Source organism: Tiliqua scincoides, chromosome 4 (genome assembly GCF_035046505.1).
Source record: "Tiliqua scincoides isolate rTilSci1 chromosome 4, rTilSci1.hap2, whole genome shotgun sequence".
Classification (NCBI taxonomy): Eukaryota; Metazoa; Chordata; class Lepidosauria; order Squamata; family Scincidae; genus Tiliqua; species Tiliqua scincoides.
In genome coordinates, this window is record NC_089824.1 from 172,526,149 (window position 1) to 172,542,927 (window position 16,779).

The 16,779-nt window shown below is 41.8% G+C and overlaps 1 protein-coding gene across 3 annotated transcripts in view; it reads left to right on the forward strand.

The window, feature by feature from the left end:
* Positions 1–16,779, forward strand: part of ANKS1A (ankyrin repeat and sterile alpha motif domain containing 1A) — a 170,947-nt gene that overhangs the window by 147,281 nt on the left and 6,887 nt on the right. For 2 of the 3 annotated variants that reach the window (XM_066622832.1, XM_066622833.1), the window contains exons 20-25: positions 8,613–8,777; positions 10,262–10,387; positions 10,677–10,748; positions 12,562–12,648; positions 14,065–14,202; positions 14,671–14,841. In XM_066622832.1, coding sequence (XP_066478929.1) covers positions 8,613–8,777; positions 10,262–10,387; positions 10,677–10,748; positions 12,562–12,648; positions 14,065–14,202; positions 14,671–14,841 — 759 coding nt within the window. Of the gene's footprint in view, positions 1–8,612; positions 8,778–10,261; positions 10,388–10,676; positions 10,749–12,561; positions 12,649–14,044; positions 14,203–14,670; positions 14,842–16,779 lie in introns of those variants that run through there. The other variant, XM_066622834.1, reaches the window with a different exon arrangement.

The following is a 16,779-nucleotide window of genomic DNA, read 5'->3' on the forward strand; positions in this document are numbered from 1 at the left end:
CAAGGAGACTATGAAGTATAGACAATGTCGAGGACGTTGGACAAGGGTGACTGGCAAGCCAAACGGGTTGCCTATTTTAATGACAGAGAGAGAGGACAAATTAAGGGCTATATGTACAGTGAAGCACTGGGCCTAGAAGTGACAGTTTGTATGGCTAGAAGTGACTGTATGGTTAGTCATGGTGATTCATCTTCTGCAAAAGGAAAAAGTTATAGAAACCAAGTGCACGTTCCTATCAGTATATGTAAATAATGACCTGCATCATGCACAATTGTACATAATAGCAGGCAACATAATAGACAAGCCTGCTGTTGTATCACAATCTTGCTATTTCCAATTTGCATTTTTGTGAACCAATATTAAAACACATTTTACAAATCTAATATGTGTGAATGGTATCTACTAGAATGACCATTTAAGATATGTGAGGATCAAATTTAATGACTGAGTTTTAAAGGCCACTAAGCTATAGTAGAGGGTCAGTGCAGTGGCAGAAATGAAAGTAGGATATTTTTGGTTTGGTTTTGGGTTTTTTTGGAAATATTTATTTCCCATCAAACTAAATGAAGCTTTCAAGACAGTTCTCACAAGCATCAGATGAAATAAATAAACCTGTTCAGGATTGTACCTCCTCTGAAAACCAGACATAAAGAAGAACCAATAGAAGAGTTTAAATAGTCTGTCCAGACCTCTACTGTTTGTAGTTTGAGGTTATTCCAGGTATCTCTTAATGCATTTACTTTTCATAATATTTAATTTGTTAGTCTGCTTTTGGCCACAGTATCCTCGTTAATATTTTTCAGCTATCTGATGGGGGCTCTGTGGAATACCCGTCCTTCTCTGTTTTACCTGCTCCTGTATTTCTCTTTTGTCAATTTTACCAAATACCTCTAACACTCCATGGAATTTTTTTAGCTCCATTACAGATGGCCTGCAACATAGTGCAATATAATTTCCATGCTTTTTAAAAATTTCACTGGTCCTTTCAGTGCAATCCCATGATGTTTACTCAGAATTAATTCCTTTTGTATCGGCTCCTCCTCTGAGATATAAAACACTGAAGAGTCTTGTAGTTTTTTTCAGCATAAGCTTTTTGTGGTCTATATTTTCAATCAGAGATAGCAGAGTTGCCCAAAGGGGTAATGGCCATCAAGATAATAAGCTCTATTATGGGTCCCTTACAAGAGGATCAAGTTCTTCCAAAACCTTTGAATTGACATATGGTTGATGCAGCAAGTAGGTCTTCTAGTGTCATGTTTACCCTAACTAATTGCATCAGATTACTGTCTTTATAACAGGATATGATTGATACCCTGAGAGATACAGTACTTCAGGCTCCATCTAAAGAAGCAACATGCTATATCGGAGATTGTTTTAAACACTATTTATGAAACAGTCCCTTTAAAATTGAGCATAATGTTGAATATATCTACTTTGAGGGAAATCCACACACCATGACAAGTATTAAATAGTGTAATGTAATGGGCATAACATACATAATGTAGTGGGCATAACATGCCTACTTTTTGTAGTGATTTTACAAGGTGCCATCTGTTCTGTCATGAGCAAGAATGATTCTGATGCATCACAGATCAAGCTCCTTGCCTCTGCCATGGGAAAAGTAGTATGCATCAACCACAGCTATGGTAATCACAACTGCAGATGGACTGAATTTAGCATGTCTTCCCCATCATCTGTCACTCTGACATGGATACATTAGCATGCTTCTCAAGAGTTGGCAAGCATTGGAGAAAGGACACTCCATCTTGGTTACTGACTCTGATTACTTCTCCTTTTATGGTAGTTAGAACCACTTCACACTATTTTTATTACACACAAGATGTTTCAAGTGTTCCTATAAAAATGTAAATTATGAGTGTGACGAAGATGTATTTGCAAACAGCATTCTGACAAACATTCATTATGTGGCAAAACAGTATTTTTAACTGTATTTTATGTTGTACTCCTCCTTGGACACCTTGTTCCCAAGGGAGGGGTGGGATATAAATTTTAAAATATTTGGGCTTTGTGGGCTATGAATTGGGTTAATTTATTGTAGTACTGTGTATAGACTGGACTAAATTTACTTTCAGTTTTTTGTATGCTGAAGTGAGAAATGATATTTCCTTAAAACAAGCATTCCACCTTGCTTTGGTTGCAGTTGAGTTACAGAAGCCTTTCCTCTAATAGTGACCTTAAAACACAGTACATTAGCTATATGTAAATTCAGATCCTCTGCCTGTACTATTGAGTAGGTACCAATCAGTCTGACTTTGACCAAGCCAAAGAGTGATTCATGTAATGAAGTACACTAACATTAATATCTCAAATGCATTAGTGGAACAGTGCATACTGCACTGCTGTTGCAAATCCTTGACCTGTGCTTGTCTGTTGGAAAAGAAAGGTGAATTCTTGCAATCAAGATCCTTCATGTTATCCAGTGCAACCACAAAGTTTCTTCCTTATGAAAGGCAGATATACAGACAAATGAGATGAGACATGAAACATTTCATTGTCTCCTATGCATGCCTTTAAAATAGCTAAGAGTAGAATCTAGATTGGGACCATTGTGTGGATGGCTTTAACCCCTTGACAGTTTCCTGCCAAAATTCATCTCCCCCATGGCTGTCTGCCTCAAAGATGAAATTTGCTACAGTTGCACCTTTGCTGGAGGGTGGGATTATGGGCAGGAAAATGTTGCAGATTTAAAACGCTAAAATGTCCTTTCACCATGCCACAATCCTAATCTGGGTAGGGCTGGGGCCTATATTGTATTTTATAGGGAAACGCTTCCAGGAGTTATTTTTAATGTCTCATTTAGGTTGACCTATACAGTTCAAACGAAATTAACTAATTCAGAGGGTTACACTTACAAAGAGAGACAGTAGTTTTATATGGTGTTTCACCTAACTCATATTTCTAACTGGAAAACACAAATCAACTTTTGGGCTACAATTAAATTTATGCTTGTGAGCATTCAAGAAAGAACTGACTGAGAAGATTTATTAGTTAGAACATAAGAACATAAGAACAGCCCCACTGGATCAGGCCATAGGCCCATCTAGTCCAGCTTCCTGTATCTCACAGCGGCCCACCAAATGCCCCAGGGAGCACACCAGATAACAAGAGACCTCATCCTGGTGCCCTCCCTTGCATCTGGCATTCTGACTTAACCCATTCCTAAAATCAGGAGGTTGCGCATACACATCATGGCTTGTACCCCATAATGGATTTTTCCTCCAGAAACTCGTCCAATCCCCTTTTAAAGGCGTCTAGGCTAGACGCCAGCACCACATCCTGTGGCAAGGAGTTCCACAGACCGACCACGCGCTGAGTAAAGAAATATTTTCTTTTGTCTGTCCTAACCCGCCCAACACTCAATTTTAGTGGATGTCCCCTGGTTCTGGTATTATGTGAGAGTGTAAAGAGCATCTCCCTATCCACTCTGTCCATCCCCTGCATAATTTTGTATGTCTCAATCATGTCCCCCCTCAAGCGTCTCTTTTCTAGGCTGAAGAGGCCCAAATGCCGTAGCCTTTCCTCATAAGGAAGGTGCCCCAGCCCCGTAATCATCTTAGTCGCTCTCTTTTGCACCTTTTCCATTTCCACTATGTCTTTTTTGAGATGCGGCGACCAGAACTGGACACAATACTCCAGGTGTGGCCTTACCATCGATTTGTACAACGGCATTATAATACTAACCGTTTTGTTCTCAATACCCTTCCTAATGATCCCAAGCATAGAATTGGCCTTCTTCACTGCCACCGCACATTGGGTCGACACTTTCATCGACCTGTCCACCACCACCCCAAGATCTCTCTCCTGATCTGTCACAGACAGCTCAGAACCCATCAGCCTATATGTGAAGTTTTGATTTTTTGCCCCAATGTGCATGACTTTACACTTACTGACATTGAAGCGCATCTGCCATTTTGCTGCCCATTCTGCCAGTCTGGAGAGATCCTTCTGGAGCTCCTCACAATCACTTCTGGTCTTTACCACTCGGAAAAGTTTGGTGTCGTCTGCAAACTTAGCCACTTCACTGCTCAACCCTGTCTCCAGGTCATTTATGAAGAGGTTGAAAAGCACCGGTCCCAGGACAGATCCTTGGGGCACACCGCTTTTCACCTCTCTCCATTGTGAAAATTGCCCATTGACACCCACTCTCTGCTTCCTGGCCTCCAACCAGTTCTCAATCCACGAGAGGACCTGTCCTCTAATTCCCTGACTGTGGAGTTTTTTCAGTAGCCTTTGGTGAGGGACCGTGTCAAACGCCTTCTGAAAGTCCAGATATATAATGTCCACGGGTTCTCCCGCATCCACATGCCTGTTGACCTTTTCAAAGAATTCTATAAGGTTTGTGAGGCAAGACTTACCCTTACAGAAGCCATGCTGACTCTCCCTCAGCAAGGCCTGTTCGTCTATGTGTTTTGAGATCCTATCTTTGATGAGGCATTCCACCATCTTACCCGGTATGGATGTTAGGCTGACCGGCCTATAGTTTCCCGGGTCCCCCCTCTTTCCCTTTTTAAAAATAGGCGTGACATTTGCTATCCTCCAATCTTCTGGCACTGTGGCCATTTTGAGGGACAAGTTGCATACCTTAGTCAAGAGATCTGCAACTTCATTCTTCAATTCCTTAATAACCCTTGGGTGTATGCCATCAGGGCCCGGTGACTTATTGATCTTTAATTTATCAATGAGGTCTGAAACATCTTCTCTTTTAACCTCTATCTGACTTAACCCCTCGGTCAGGAGGGGCCGTTCGGGCAGCGGTAACTGCCCGAGGTCTTCTGCCGTGAAGACAGATGCAAAGAACTCATTTAATTTCTCTGCCATCTCTAAGTCTCCTTTTATCTCCCCTTTCCCTCCCTCACCATCCAGAGGGCCAACCGCTTCTTTGTTCTTTATTTGATCAGTACAGGATTTGTATATTTCTTGGCAAACAGTTCAAAAGTTGAAAAGCATATTTTCGAATTGAATTAATCTTACCAGAAACACTTGTAAGTTCTATTACTTTTCTAGGAAATGGCTATTACTCAAAGGGTCATGGCACTCTCTGTAGATAAGATAGTAGCTTGGGAAGTAACAGCTAGAATAGTTTTTCTTCCTCCAGCCAAGATCATGCCTATCTGATATAACCTCTAATTGAAAGCAAACTTGTGTGTTTAACCAAATAGCATTTGGTAGACTGTCCAGCAAGCAAAACCAAAAAATCCAAAGGTCACAGGCTTTAGATATCTAGTAAAACATGATCATATGGCAAAGGAATATAAATCTAGATTCACACACTTAAACTATTGAACCATCAGTGTTGTTGCAAACATTCATTTAAAATCCTGAGCCCATATGTTCTTGCAATATAAACTTTATCTGCAATTGGGAAAACTTAATTGGTTCAGACAGGGTTCATAAACACTTGGAGCTAGCATCCAGCTGCAGTCTGTACAGTTGTATTGGCAACCTTCAGTCTCGAAAGACTATGGTATCGCGCTCTGAAAGGTGGTTCTGGCACAGCGTCTAGTGTGGCTGAAAAGGCCAATCCGGGAGTGACAATCCCTTCCACACCGGGAGCAAGTGCAGTCTGTCCCTGGTCTGTCTCCCTGGCTATGGGCCTTCCTTCTTTGCCTCTTAGCCTCAGACTGTTGGCAAAGTGTCTCTTCAAACTGGGAAAGGCTATGCTGCACAGCCTGCCTCCAAGCGGGCCGCTCAGAGGCCAGGGTTTCCCACTTGTTGAGGTCCATCCCTAAGGCCTTCAGATCCCTCTTGCAGATGTCCTTGTATCGCAGCTGTGGTCTGCCTGTAGGGCGCTTTCCTTGCACGAGTTCTCCATAGAGGAGATCCTTTGGGATCCGGCCATCATCCATTCTCACGACATGACCAAGCCAACGCAGGCGTCTCTGTTTCAGCAGTGAATACATGCTAGGGATTCCAGCACGTTCCAGGACTGTGTTGTTTGGAACTTTGTCCTGCCAGGTGATGCCGAGGATGCGTCGGAGGCAGCGCATGTGGAAAGCGCTCAGTTTCCTCTCCTGTTGTGAGCGAAGAGTCCATGACTCGCTGCAGTACAGAAGTGTACTCAGGACGCAAGCTCTGTAGACCTGGATCTTGGTATGTTCCGTCAGCTTCTTGTTGGACCAGACTCTCTTTGTGAGTCTGGAAAACGTGGTAGCTGCTTTACCGATGCGCTTGTTTAGCTCGGTATCGAGAGAATGAGTGTCGGAGATCGTTGAGCCAAGGTACACAAAGTCATGGACAACCTCCAGTTCATGCTCAGAGATTGTAATGCAGGGAGGTGAGTCCACATCCTGAACCATGACCTGTGTTTTCTTCAGGCTGATTGTCAGTCCAAAATCTTGGCAGGCCTTGCTAAAACGATCCATGAGCTGCTGGAGATCTTTGGCAGAGTGGGTAGTGACAGCTGCATCGTCGGCAAAGAGGAAGTCACGCAGACATTTCAGCTGGACTTTGGATTTTGCTCTCAGTCTGGAGAGGTTGAAGAGCTTTCCGTCTGATCTGGTCCGGAGATAGATGCCTTCTGTTGCAGTTCCAAAGGCCTGCTTCAGCAGGACAGCGAAGAAAATCCCAAACAAGGTTGGTGCAAGAACACAGCCCTGCTTCACTCCGCTTCGGATGTCAAAAGGGTCTGATGTGGAGCCATCGAAGACAACAGTGCCCTTCATGTCCTTGTGGAAAGATCTGATGATGCTGAGGAGCCTGGGTGGACATCCAATCTTGGGGAGAATCTTGAAGAGGCCGTCTCTGCTGACCAGGTCGAAAGCCTTTGTGAGATCTATGAAGGCTATAAAGAGTGGCTGTCGTTGTTCTCTGCATTTCTCCTGCAGTTGTCTAAGGGAGAATACCATATCAGTGGTGGACCTGTTGGCTCGGAATCCACACTGCGATTCTGGATAGACGCTCTCTGCAAGTACCTGGAGCCTCTTTAGTACAACTCGGGCAAACAGCTTTCCTACAACGCTAAGGAGAGAGATGCCGCGGTAGTTGTTGCAGTCACCCCTGTACAGTATGCTGTACAGAACAGTATGCTTCAAAAGACGTGGTAGCCATACCCAAAGGCTGAATTGTTCCAAATTACAGCTGAGCAACAGCACTGTATGGTGTAAAGGTGTAACATTAGAGTGTAAAACACAATGTGGAGAAGGAATACTTATTAATAGAGCTGTGGGAGAGGTTTTACACTTAACCCCCCCCCCAAATATTACATTGGCAACTGTTCTGCCTCTGAATATGAATCATTCAACCTTTTGTGCACTGCCTGAATTACTTTGATCTTGAGCTACTGGTGTAATAGTTGTGTTGAATAGTTGTGAAGCAAGGCCCTGCCAGCAAACACCACAGACGTCTGCCTATAAGTCGATCTCACAGATAAGTCAAGGGCAGGCTTTGAGCCCCAACCACAGAATTTTCTGTGACCTTCGGATAAGTCGGGGGTTGAACTTAGGGGGGGTCTGACTATAATTTTGTCTGATTTTACCCGAGGCCAGATCCTGAAAAATAACCTACCAGTAATTGTTACCTAAAGACTGTAGTTTCTAATTTATTAAAAATACAATAAAAGATCATAAGATGCATTTTTGTTCATTAACTTTTAAAATTCTGGTCTTCAAAACATTTGTGTAAACACTGTCAGAGTAAGTGTTGTGCCTGTAAACAACATACCAGTAGGACCATTAATCAAATCCTTCTTTAAGGAGTCTGGTGTGTGAAACCACAGGCTCCACATAGAACATGCAACATAAAACATGTAATTGGGAGTGTGCAGTTCAGTTCACAGCAGGGAGACAAGCAACAAGGACTGAGCTGTTATAGTTGCAACCCACTTTACTCAGAAGCAGACCCACTGCTTTCCATGGGTGTTATTCTTAAGCAATAGTGCATTGTAGCCTGGGACCTTGTTTCAGATGGAAATGAGGATCACATCCTGGGGTCTTAAAAACCAGACCCCTAAGCTTGTGGGGGTGAAATTCTTTGCAAATGACTTGCCAGGAATGTTCTGAGGCAGCAGCAAAAGAAGGAGGCATTTCCCTTCTTCTCCAAACTGGGAGACAAAGGGGCTTCTGGGAATTGTGGGGAGGCTTTGTGGGAGTATGTGCTGCATTCAATAGCAGCAGCCCATACAGACTACAGTTCCCAGAAGCACCTTCACTTCTCTTCCAGTCTCGAGTAGAGGCTAAAATGGCTGCCTCTGACTACCGTAATTACTGGTGAAAATTCTCCTTTTTCTCCACCTGCTTCCTGCTTCTCAGCCCATTTCCACTCTCCTCCCCCCCCCACTTCACCAGACAGCTGGTTGACCCAAGATCTCAGGCTCTATTTTTAGGCATAAATTTTTCAACCTATAGGCAAGTATATACGGTAGTTCCTTGGTCATCACCCCTTGTGTGTCATTTAAATGACACATTGTATACAGCTGCTAGTCAGGGAGAAAACTGTGTGACAAATCTTTGATGCAGCACCAAAATGGTGTTTGTTGCCATGAGTACTGCTTGAGAGGATGGTGTACAAATGTTATAAACAAAACTTTGGGGAGCCTTTTATAACATTCTTCCCTCCTGTCTCAAAGTGGATTTTTTGTCTCTCTTTAATTCCAGTGCCAGGATTTGATATCCCAGACTTCTTCACCCCTGAGCCAAAGTGACTCCTGCACAGGGAGGTCTGCTGATCTCCTCCTCCCTTTGGGGGATGGTGGAAAGAAGAAACATGAGAGCAGCCATGATATTGCATCTTACCCCAGAGCTGATAGACTCAAGGCACAGGTCAGAGAAATGTAGCTCCTTTAGTCTTTGCTTTCTAATTTCATTAATCTTTATCTAGGGGATCCTGTATTCATCTGTAGCAGGGGATGATTCTGAATCAAAACTACTTTATTGTAGTGGAAGAGCAGTAGGAAAAAAAAGCAGTAGTTGTAAAAAAGAGTAGGGAAAAAAAGCAGTAGTTGCAAAAAAGAGTAGGAAATCTTATGGCAGCTGTGGCACTTTTTTTTTTCCTGCAGTGAGCTATAGTTGCTGCCTTGGAGTTCTCCACTGTACAAGCAGCATCCAGTACACACTCCAGCTAGGAAGAAACAATTTGTTATAGAGGTTTCTGGTATTAGCACTTTCTGCTGAGAATTTAGATACAGCAGCTGCAGTGTGTCAGTTTCTTGACTTCTCTTTATACTGGTATCTTGAATGCATTGATGCTGTGCTTATATGAGTGGAGGCAAATTTTACCCATTACGTGTGACCAGTCAGACCATCCTGCTGTGTGAAGACATTACTAAATGTCTGCAGTTTTATCTTTGTATTTCTTTTACTTTTTGTTTTTAGTATTTGTTTTTAATTTGTAAGCAGCTTTGAGTACTTAACAGGAGTGACAGCTAATATTATGATGCTGTTGTTTAAATCAATGGTAAGGCCACACCTGGATTATTACATCCAGTTCTGGTCTTCACATCTCAAAAATGATATAGTGGAAATGGAAAAAGAACAGAGCAACTAAAATGATCACTGAGCTGGGGCACTTATGAGGAAAGGCTTATGAGGAAAGGCTACAGCTTTTGGGGCTCTTCAGTGTAGAAAAGAGGTTTCTGAGGGGGAACATGATTGAGACATAGAAAATTATGCAGGTAATGGATAGAGTGGGTAGAGAGATGTTCTTTTCCTTTTCACATAACATCAGAACCAGGGGACATCCACTAAAATTGAGTGTTGGGAGAGTTAGGACAGTCAAAAGAAAATATTTCTTTACCAGCATGTCTGTGGAACTCCTTGCCACAGGAAGTGGTAATGGCATCTCACCTAGATGCCTTTTAAGAGGGGATTGGACAAATTTCTGGAGGAAAAGTCCATCATGGGTTATGAGCTATGATGGATACGTGCAAGCTCCTGATTTTAGAAGTAGACTGCCTCGGAATGCCAGATGCAGGGGAGGGTGCTAGGACACAGGATGTGTCTTGCTGTCTTGTGTGCTCCCTGGGGCATTTGGTGGGCCACTTTGAGATATAGGAAGCTGGACGTGATGGGCCCTTGGCCTGATCCAGTGGAGCTTGTGTTCTTATGAGTGAAAAGCATAGGACAAATTTTTAAAATCTAAATTTTATGCAGAAGTGAGTGGTTTTGCAATCTGCATTTGTTAAAGTTTATATTTACTGTTGTGTAATGTCTTGATTTGAGAACTGTGTAACATGCATCTGAGAAGCATTCCATAATTAAGCAGTTCCTGAATGAATTTATACTGAAGGTGTGATTTCCATTTTCAGGAGGAACGCCGTGAATCCAAACTCACACTCAGACCCCCAAGTCTTGCTACTCCATATGCCCCTGTACAACATTGGCAGCACCAACCAGAGAAGCTTATATTTGAGTCCTGTGGGTATGAAGCCAATGTAAGTACATTCTACCTTCTTGAACAAGAACATTATCTGTGTATAATCTTGGTGGTTCGTGTAAAGCATGGTCTGCCACTTAGGTAATGGCTGTTTTTAGTTGTTTTGGCCCTAGTCAAGAGGTTCATAGAGCACTGAAGATCAATTCTGGTTAGTTCCATGGAAGGGAGATAATTTCAATGGTGGTTACTGTTACCTTGTGATAGTGCAATGTTGTGTCCATGTCACTTGCAATACTGAGTACAGATAATTGTATTAATTGTTGCATTTCCTTTTCCATTCTAATCAGTATTTAGGGTCCATGTTAATCAAAGATCTTCGAGGGACAGAATCTACACAGGATGCCTGTGCAAAGATGAGGGTAGGTGTGCACTCTGTAAAAACTGTTACTGAATTTTAGATGTTGAGGTTCTGTGCATGGGTTGTGGCAACTGCAACCAAACTGCAAAAGCTTTTCAATTACATTCTCATCCCACTTAACATGCCACCTTGACTTAACAGATATATAAAATGACTAGTGACTTACTGTGAAACATGGGGACTTTGTTTTCATTTAATTTTTGTAATATTTACTTGATTTTCTTTAGCTATAAAAGTTATTGGTACATTTTAGAAAGCCCAAATTCATGACTTCTCTCAAAAGAATGCTCATTTCTGAAGTTGTCATTCCCCAAATATCTCAGCGTGGGAGATTCCTCCGACTCTTCCCAGAAAGTGAATTACCGCAGACACCCGCCTATAAGCCGACCCCACAGATAAGTCGAGGGCAGATTTTGAGCCAACAATCATGGAATTCTCTATGACCCTCAGATAACCCCTAGGGTTAAACTTAGGGGGGTGTCTGATTATAGTTTTGTCTGATTTTACCCAAGGCCAGATCTTGAAAAATAACCTACGGGTAATTGTTACCTAAGAACTGTACAGTCTCTAATTTATTAAAAACATAGTAAAAGATCATAAGATACATTTTTATTCTTTTTTAAATTCTGGTCTTCCCCACCTTTTTGTGAACACTATCAGAGCAAGTGCACTGTAAACTACATACTAGTAAAACAGTGGTTCCCAACCTGGTATTCATGTACTCCTAGGGACACTCAACAGGACCTTTAGGGGTACTTAAAAAGAATGAAATAATGGCAGAAAAAGGCAGGTCATGCTCCAGAATGCCTTGCAAGACAGGAATGCCTTGCAAGGACCAGCAAGGCAGGAAGGGAGGTAGCTAGTTGGCTGTGAATGCCCCACCAAAAGCTAGTTTTTGGTCATCAATTCATGTATGCACCAGTGATTGAAAACCAGCACAGTAAAAAAGCTGAAACATAATATGGAAAGTGATCAATCACCCAGAATTTCTCTGCACACTTCTGGTGCAAAACAGTGCAAAGGCAGAGTCTTCTGTTCCTCAAACAGATAAAAAGAGAAAACACTGTGATAAATACATGAAGTCTGGGTTTTCATATGGAGGGGATGAAGGCTTGTATTATTAATTACAAACATTTTGCTAATATGAAGGGTACAATTTATGGAAATAGGCTGCCAAGGGATATGCAAGTGAAAAAGGTTGGGAACCACTGCAGGAGATCCATGAATCAAATCCACCTTTAAAGTGTCTGGCATGTTAAGCCAGAAGCTCTACATACAACATACAACCCATAACACATAACTGAGAGTGTGTAATTCAATTCACAGCAGAGAGATGGAGCTGCATATATTTGCAACCCTTTTTACTCAGAAGTAGACCCACTGCTTTCCATGGGTGTTATTCTTAAGTAATGGTGCCTTGAATTGTAGCCTGGGACATTGCTTCAAATGGAAAGGGGATCCCATCGTGGTGTTGGAAAAAAAAAAAGACCTCTGCCAAATGCAAAGCCTTTGCAAGAGGTTGCAGCAGCAAAAGGGAATGGAGGAGAATAAAAGGTTAAGGTTGGCTGGAATTTCTCAGGAAAGTTACTATAGAAACAAATGAGCCTGCTTGAGCAAGAACAGAAACTTTTCAGAGTCCTTCAGAAACTCTGGTGCCTGCCTGAGCTTAGTGAGAAACACTTGAAAGGCTCTGCCCTCTGATTGATCCGGAGATAAGGTGAAGTGATAATTGGAGCTTGATTACTTGGCAAAAATTTCACTACTTTAGTATTTAATCTCTGCTTATTAAATAGTTTTTTTTTCTTTTTACAAAGAAATCCACAGAGCATATGAAGAAGATCCCAACTATAATATTATCTATCACTTACAAAGGAGTGAAGTTCATAGATGCATCTAACAAGGTGAGTAGAATCATGAGTTCATGGTTGGTATTTAGAGCCAAGTGATTGGGACAGAGTAGCAGTTTGTGTCTTCTTGTTTTTTGCCAGTATAAAAACAAAGTGTTCTGGAAAATTCTGTTTAAAAAGTGACACAGAAGATTAAGGCAGAGATTAATTTTGTGTTAGTTTACTACATAGTAGTAGGCAAATATGACTTGGTCCACTTGGTAGGGCAGGCCAAGAGGAACGCAAAACCACCAGAATAGTCCTGATCTGATGAATGCAGGCCCCAAAAAACTCTCAACTGAAGTCTCCCCTTGCCCCGCTGACAAGAAAAATGTAGTGAGCACTACGGAAACTTAAACTGAGCCACGTGTTTACTTGTGAGTAGGCAAACGTACCTTGGCTCTTACCTAAGGCCAGATGAATAGGAACACATGGCCACCAGAATAGTCCCAATCCAATGAATGTGGAGCTCAACAAATGCATCAGAAGCCAGCCCCCCAAATAGTAAAAAGGATACAAACAGATGTTTGAGCGTCTGTTAAAGTGAATTTTTTTTAGTCTCGTAAAGCTAGGCAGGTCCAGACAGAGTGTCATTTTAAAAACTGAGTCCCGATGCTTAAAGGTATGAAAACCATTGATTTAGACTGTTTAATAGCTTTTGACTTGAGAGCAGAAGTTCACTTACCTTGCCGTAAGTTTCTTCTAAGACTTCGACAATGTCTGTGCTGTCGGTACCCCAGTTTCTACCTACTAAGGTAGAGAAAATGAGGATACTGTAAGGTTGCATTGTTAACTTGTCATATTTCATAATTTGATTTAAATACAATAAACGGACTATTTTAATATGAGGTCAGTGAAGGATGGAACCTAGAAGAGACATGGAAGCACTGGATACTGAAAAGTAGAAATCTGTAACTTCCCATGGGTGAAAGATCTAGAGAGCACAGAGAGAAATTTGCCACACACGACTTGCCTTCACTTTCCATTACATTTTACTCTTCATCTCTTGCTTCTCTGTAAGCTGGCTGGGGTTTATTTATATTCAAAATATTTAATATCTATCTTTTCCATTTAAAATGGAAGAATAGAGTAATAATCTGGCTTCAGAGGGTGCTTTCACAGAATGAATTAAACTTCAGTGGCCAGTCATGACTGAAGATTGAGGCTATTACTGAATGGTGGAACAATAAGATATTTTGGGGGTGACCCAACCATCCCAACATTGTTTACCTATTAACTTCAAAGGATGACTCTTGTCTTGGTGATATCTACTTAAGATTCCAAGGCTGCTGATAGAATTGGGCAGAATGTTAATACAAATATCTGGAGATGCAAGAATGACCAGCTGATGCAACCTGTGTTGGGAACACTGTTAGAATAAGTTCACTGTACAGGCATTGAAGAAAAACAGTTGGTTGTTTATGTTTCCAGAATGTTATTGCTGAACATGAAATCCGGAACATCTCCTGTGCTGCTCAGGACCCAGAGGACCTCTGTACATTTGCCTACATCACCAAGGACCTGCAGACCAGCCACCACTACTGCCATGTCTTCAGCACCATCGATGTAGTAAGTATATGGAATATTGAAATTCTCAAGCCACTGCTTTATTTAATTTATTTATTTAAAAGATTTTTACCCACCTTTTCCAGAGGAATCTTTATGAAGAAACTTGTGCTTCCTTAATTTTGAAAATAAGGGCAAGTAATTATCATATAGTTGTATTTTGAGAGCCAGACAGATCAGTGTATGCACAGATGTGGCGAGCAGTTGTGTGGTATTCACAACTAATGCATATACAATAGGGTGGTACAGGGGATAACTGGGGAAGATAATGACTACTGTTCAGTTATTTGAGACAGGCATTTTTGCATGTGGTGATCAGAATATTATCTAATAGCAAGTAAGACATTGCCAGTGATACAGTACAGTAAAACTTTCTCTAAGGTGCCACACACACTCTGTGTTTTGCTAGAACAGACTAACTCAGCAACTCCCCTGAAATTTGAATACATGTCTTTTGTTTCTTCTCTCAAGAATTTGACATACGAAATCATTCTGACGTTGGGACAAGCATTTGAAGTAGCCTACCAGCTAGCCCTCCAAGCCCAGAAATCAAAACCTCCAGGTGCTCTGACAGCTGAAATGATAGAAACAAAATCTTCAAAACCGGTGCCTAAACCTCGAGCAAGCATGAGGAAATCAGCAGTATGTACACTGGAAGAACTTTGATCTTTCTTGTAACATGATGCTATTATTTAACAAATACAAGAGATAGGAAACACACTGCATGCAAACAAAACTACTTTTACATTTATGTCTTTCCTGAGCAATTTAAACTCATTTTTGCTGACTCTGAAGAGTAATTTCAGGTAAGTCAGGTAAAATAAGTGCTACTAGTCCATCAGTAGAAAGGTCTGCAAATAATTGTAGTCACTGGACCAGTCATTACATGAATGGCCAAGGTTGTCTTTTAAAGACATTCTATAGAAATTTCCTATGACAAAAACCAAAAACAAAGCTTTTCATTGATATGAAATGTGTCCATATTTTTTTCTGTATGAACTTGAATTCTTACCAACAGCTCAAAGCTCAACAACTACAGGCTCTTTCCTGTGGTTAACTTAATACTTGAATTTTCTCTGAGGATTCCAGAAAGCTTGAAAGAGAGGCTCTGAAATATTTTTATTAGAATGTGCTGCTTTACAAAAAATTGTGGGCAAGAGTTACTTACTATGGGCAAACTTTTAATGATCTGAGGAGATGAATATCTAGTTTTTAAGTGATGATCAAGAAATTTGCCCATCATGTCTCAGTTTACCTCCTATTGCATGGTGCATTTGCGTGGCAAGGAAGAGGCCCATGCTGCATCAGAGGACCCACCCAGCAGACTGTTCCTTCAGTAATTGTGGCAGTAGTAGTGCCCGTAAACCATCACAGAGTTGGTGGAGGCCATGGGGGAGACCAGTGTTCCTGGCAACCTGATGAGGGCATCATGACAAGGCTCTACCTGCAGAGTAGCATTTGCCACAAAGATTCAAAACCACATATTTGCTCTTTATCAGAAATAAAAAAATGTGAGTCTAAAATGTTTACCTTTTAGATTAAAACTCTCATTGGATTGATGAGTTGCTATAAAATAGGACTCCACGAAGACACTGGTCACTCTGTACTATTATGACTGCAGTGTTGTGAAGTTGCTGTCCTCCAGATTTGTTTTTACTTAGGCAGTTGCAAGCTATATATTTTTTTCCTAAAACAAATTTATTATTATTATACTTTATTTTTACCCCGCCTTTCTCCCTGAAGGGACTCAAGGCGGCTTACAAAACAAGGTTAAAACAAATTAAAAAACATAGTTTAAAACAGATAAAAAATAACATATTGTAAAAACAGTAGTCAGATTAAAACTAGTCAGATAAGAGCATAGTGCAGCAAATTAAAAAAGGATCAGGCCTGTAAACAGATGTTAAAAAATATTAAGAGATGTTAGAAGATGTTAAAAAGGCCATGAACTCAGAAGGCTTGTCTAAACAGAAGGTCTTCAGGCCTCACCGAAAAGTTTCAAGAGAGGTTCTTAAGTCAAGGGGAAGGGAATTCCATAGTGTTGGTGCCACTACTGAGAAGGCCCTATTTCTTGCCGCTGCCCCACGTACCTCCCTAGGCTGCGACACTTGTAAAAAGCCCTTATCTGATGACCTAAGAGAACGGGCCAGATTGTATGGGAGTAGGCGATCTCTAAGATACCCTGGCCCAGAGCAGTATAGGGCTTTAAAGGTCAAAACCAGCACCTTGAATTGGGCCCGGAAACGAATGGGCAGCCAGTGCAGCCGCTGGAGAAGCGGACTGACAGGGTCGAACCGCCTACCTCCAGTAACTACACAGGCCACCGCATTCTTCACTAGTTGCAGTTTCTGAACCGTCTTCAAGTGCAGCCCCACATAGAGCACGTTACAATAATTTAGCCTCGATGTCACCGTGGCATGGATCACCGTGGCCAGGTCTGCACGATCTAAGTAGGGCTGCAGCTGGCGCACCAGCCGAAGCTGAGCAAAGGCCCCCCTAGCCACAGCCGCCACCTGGGAATCCAAGAGCAGCTGCGAGTCCAGGTGGACCCCCAAGCTGCAGACCTGCTCCTTCAGAGGG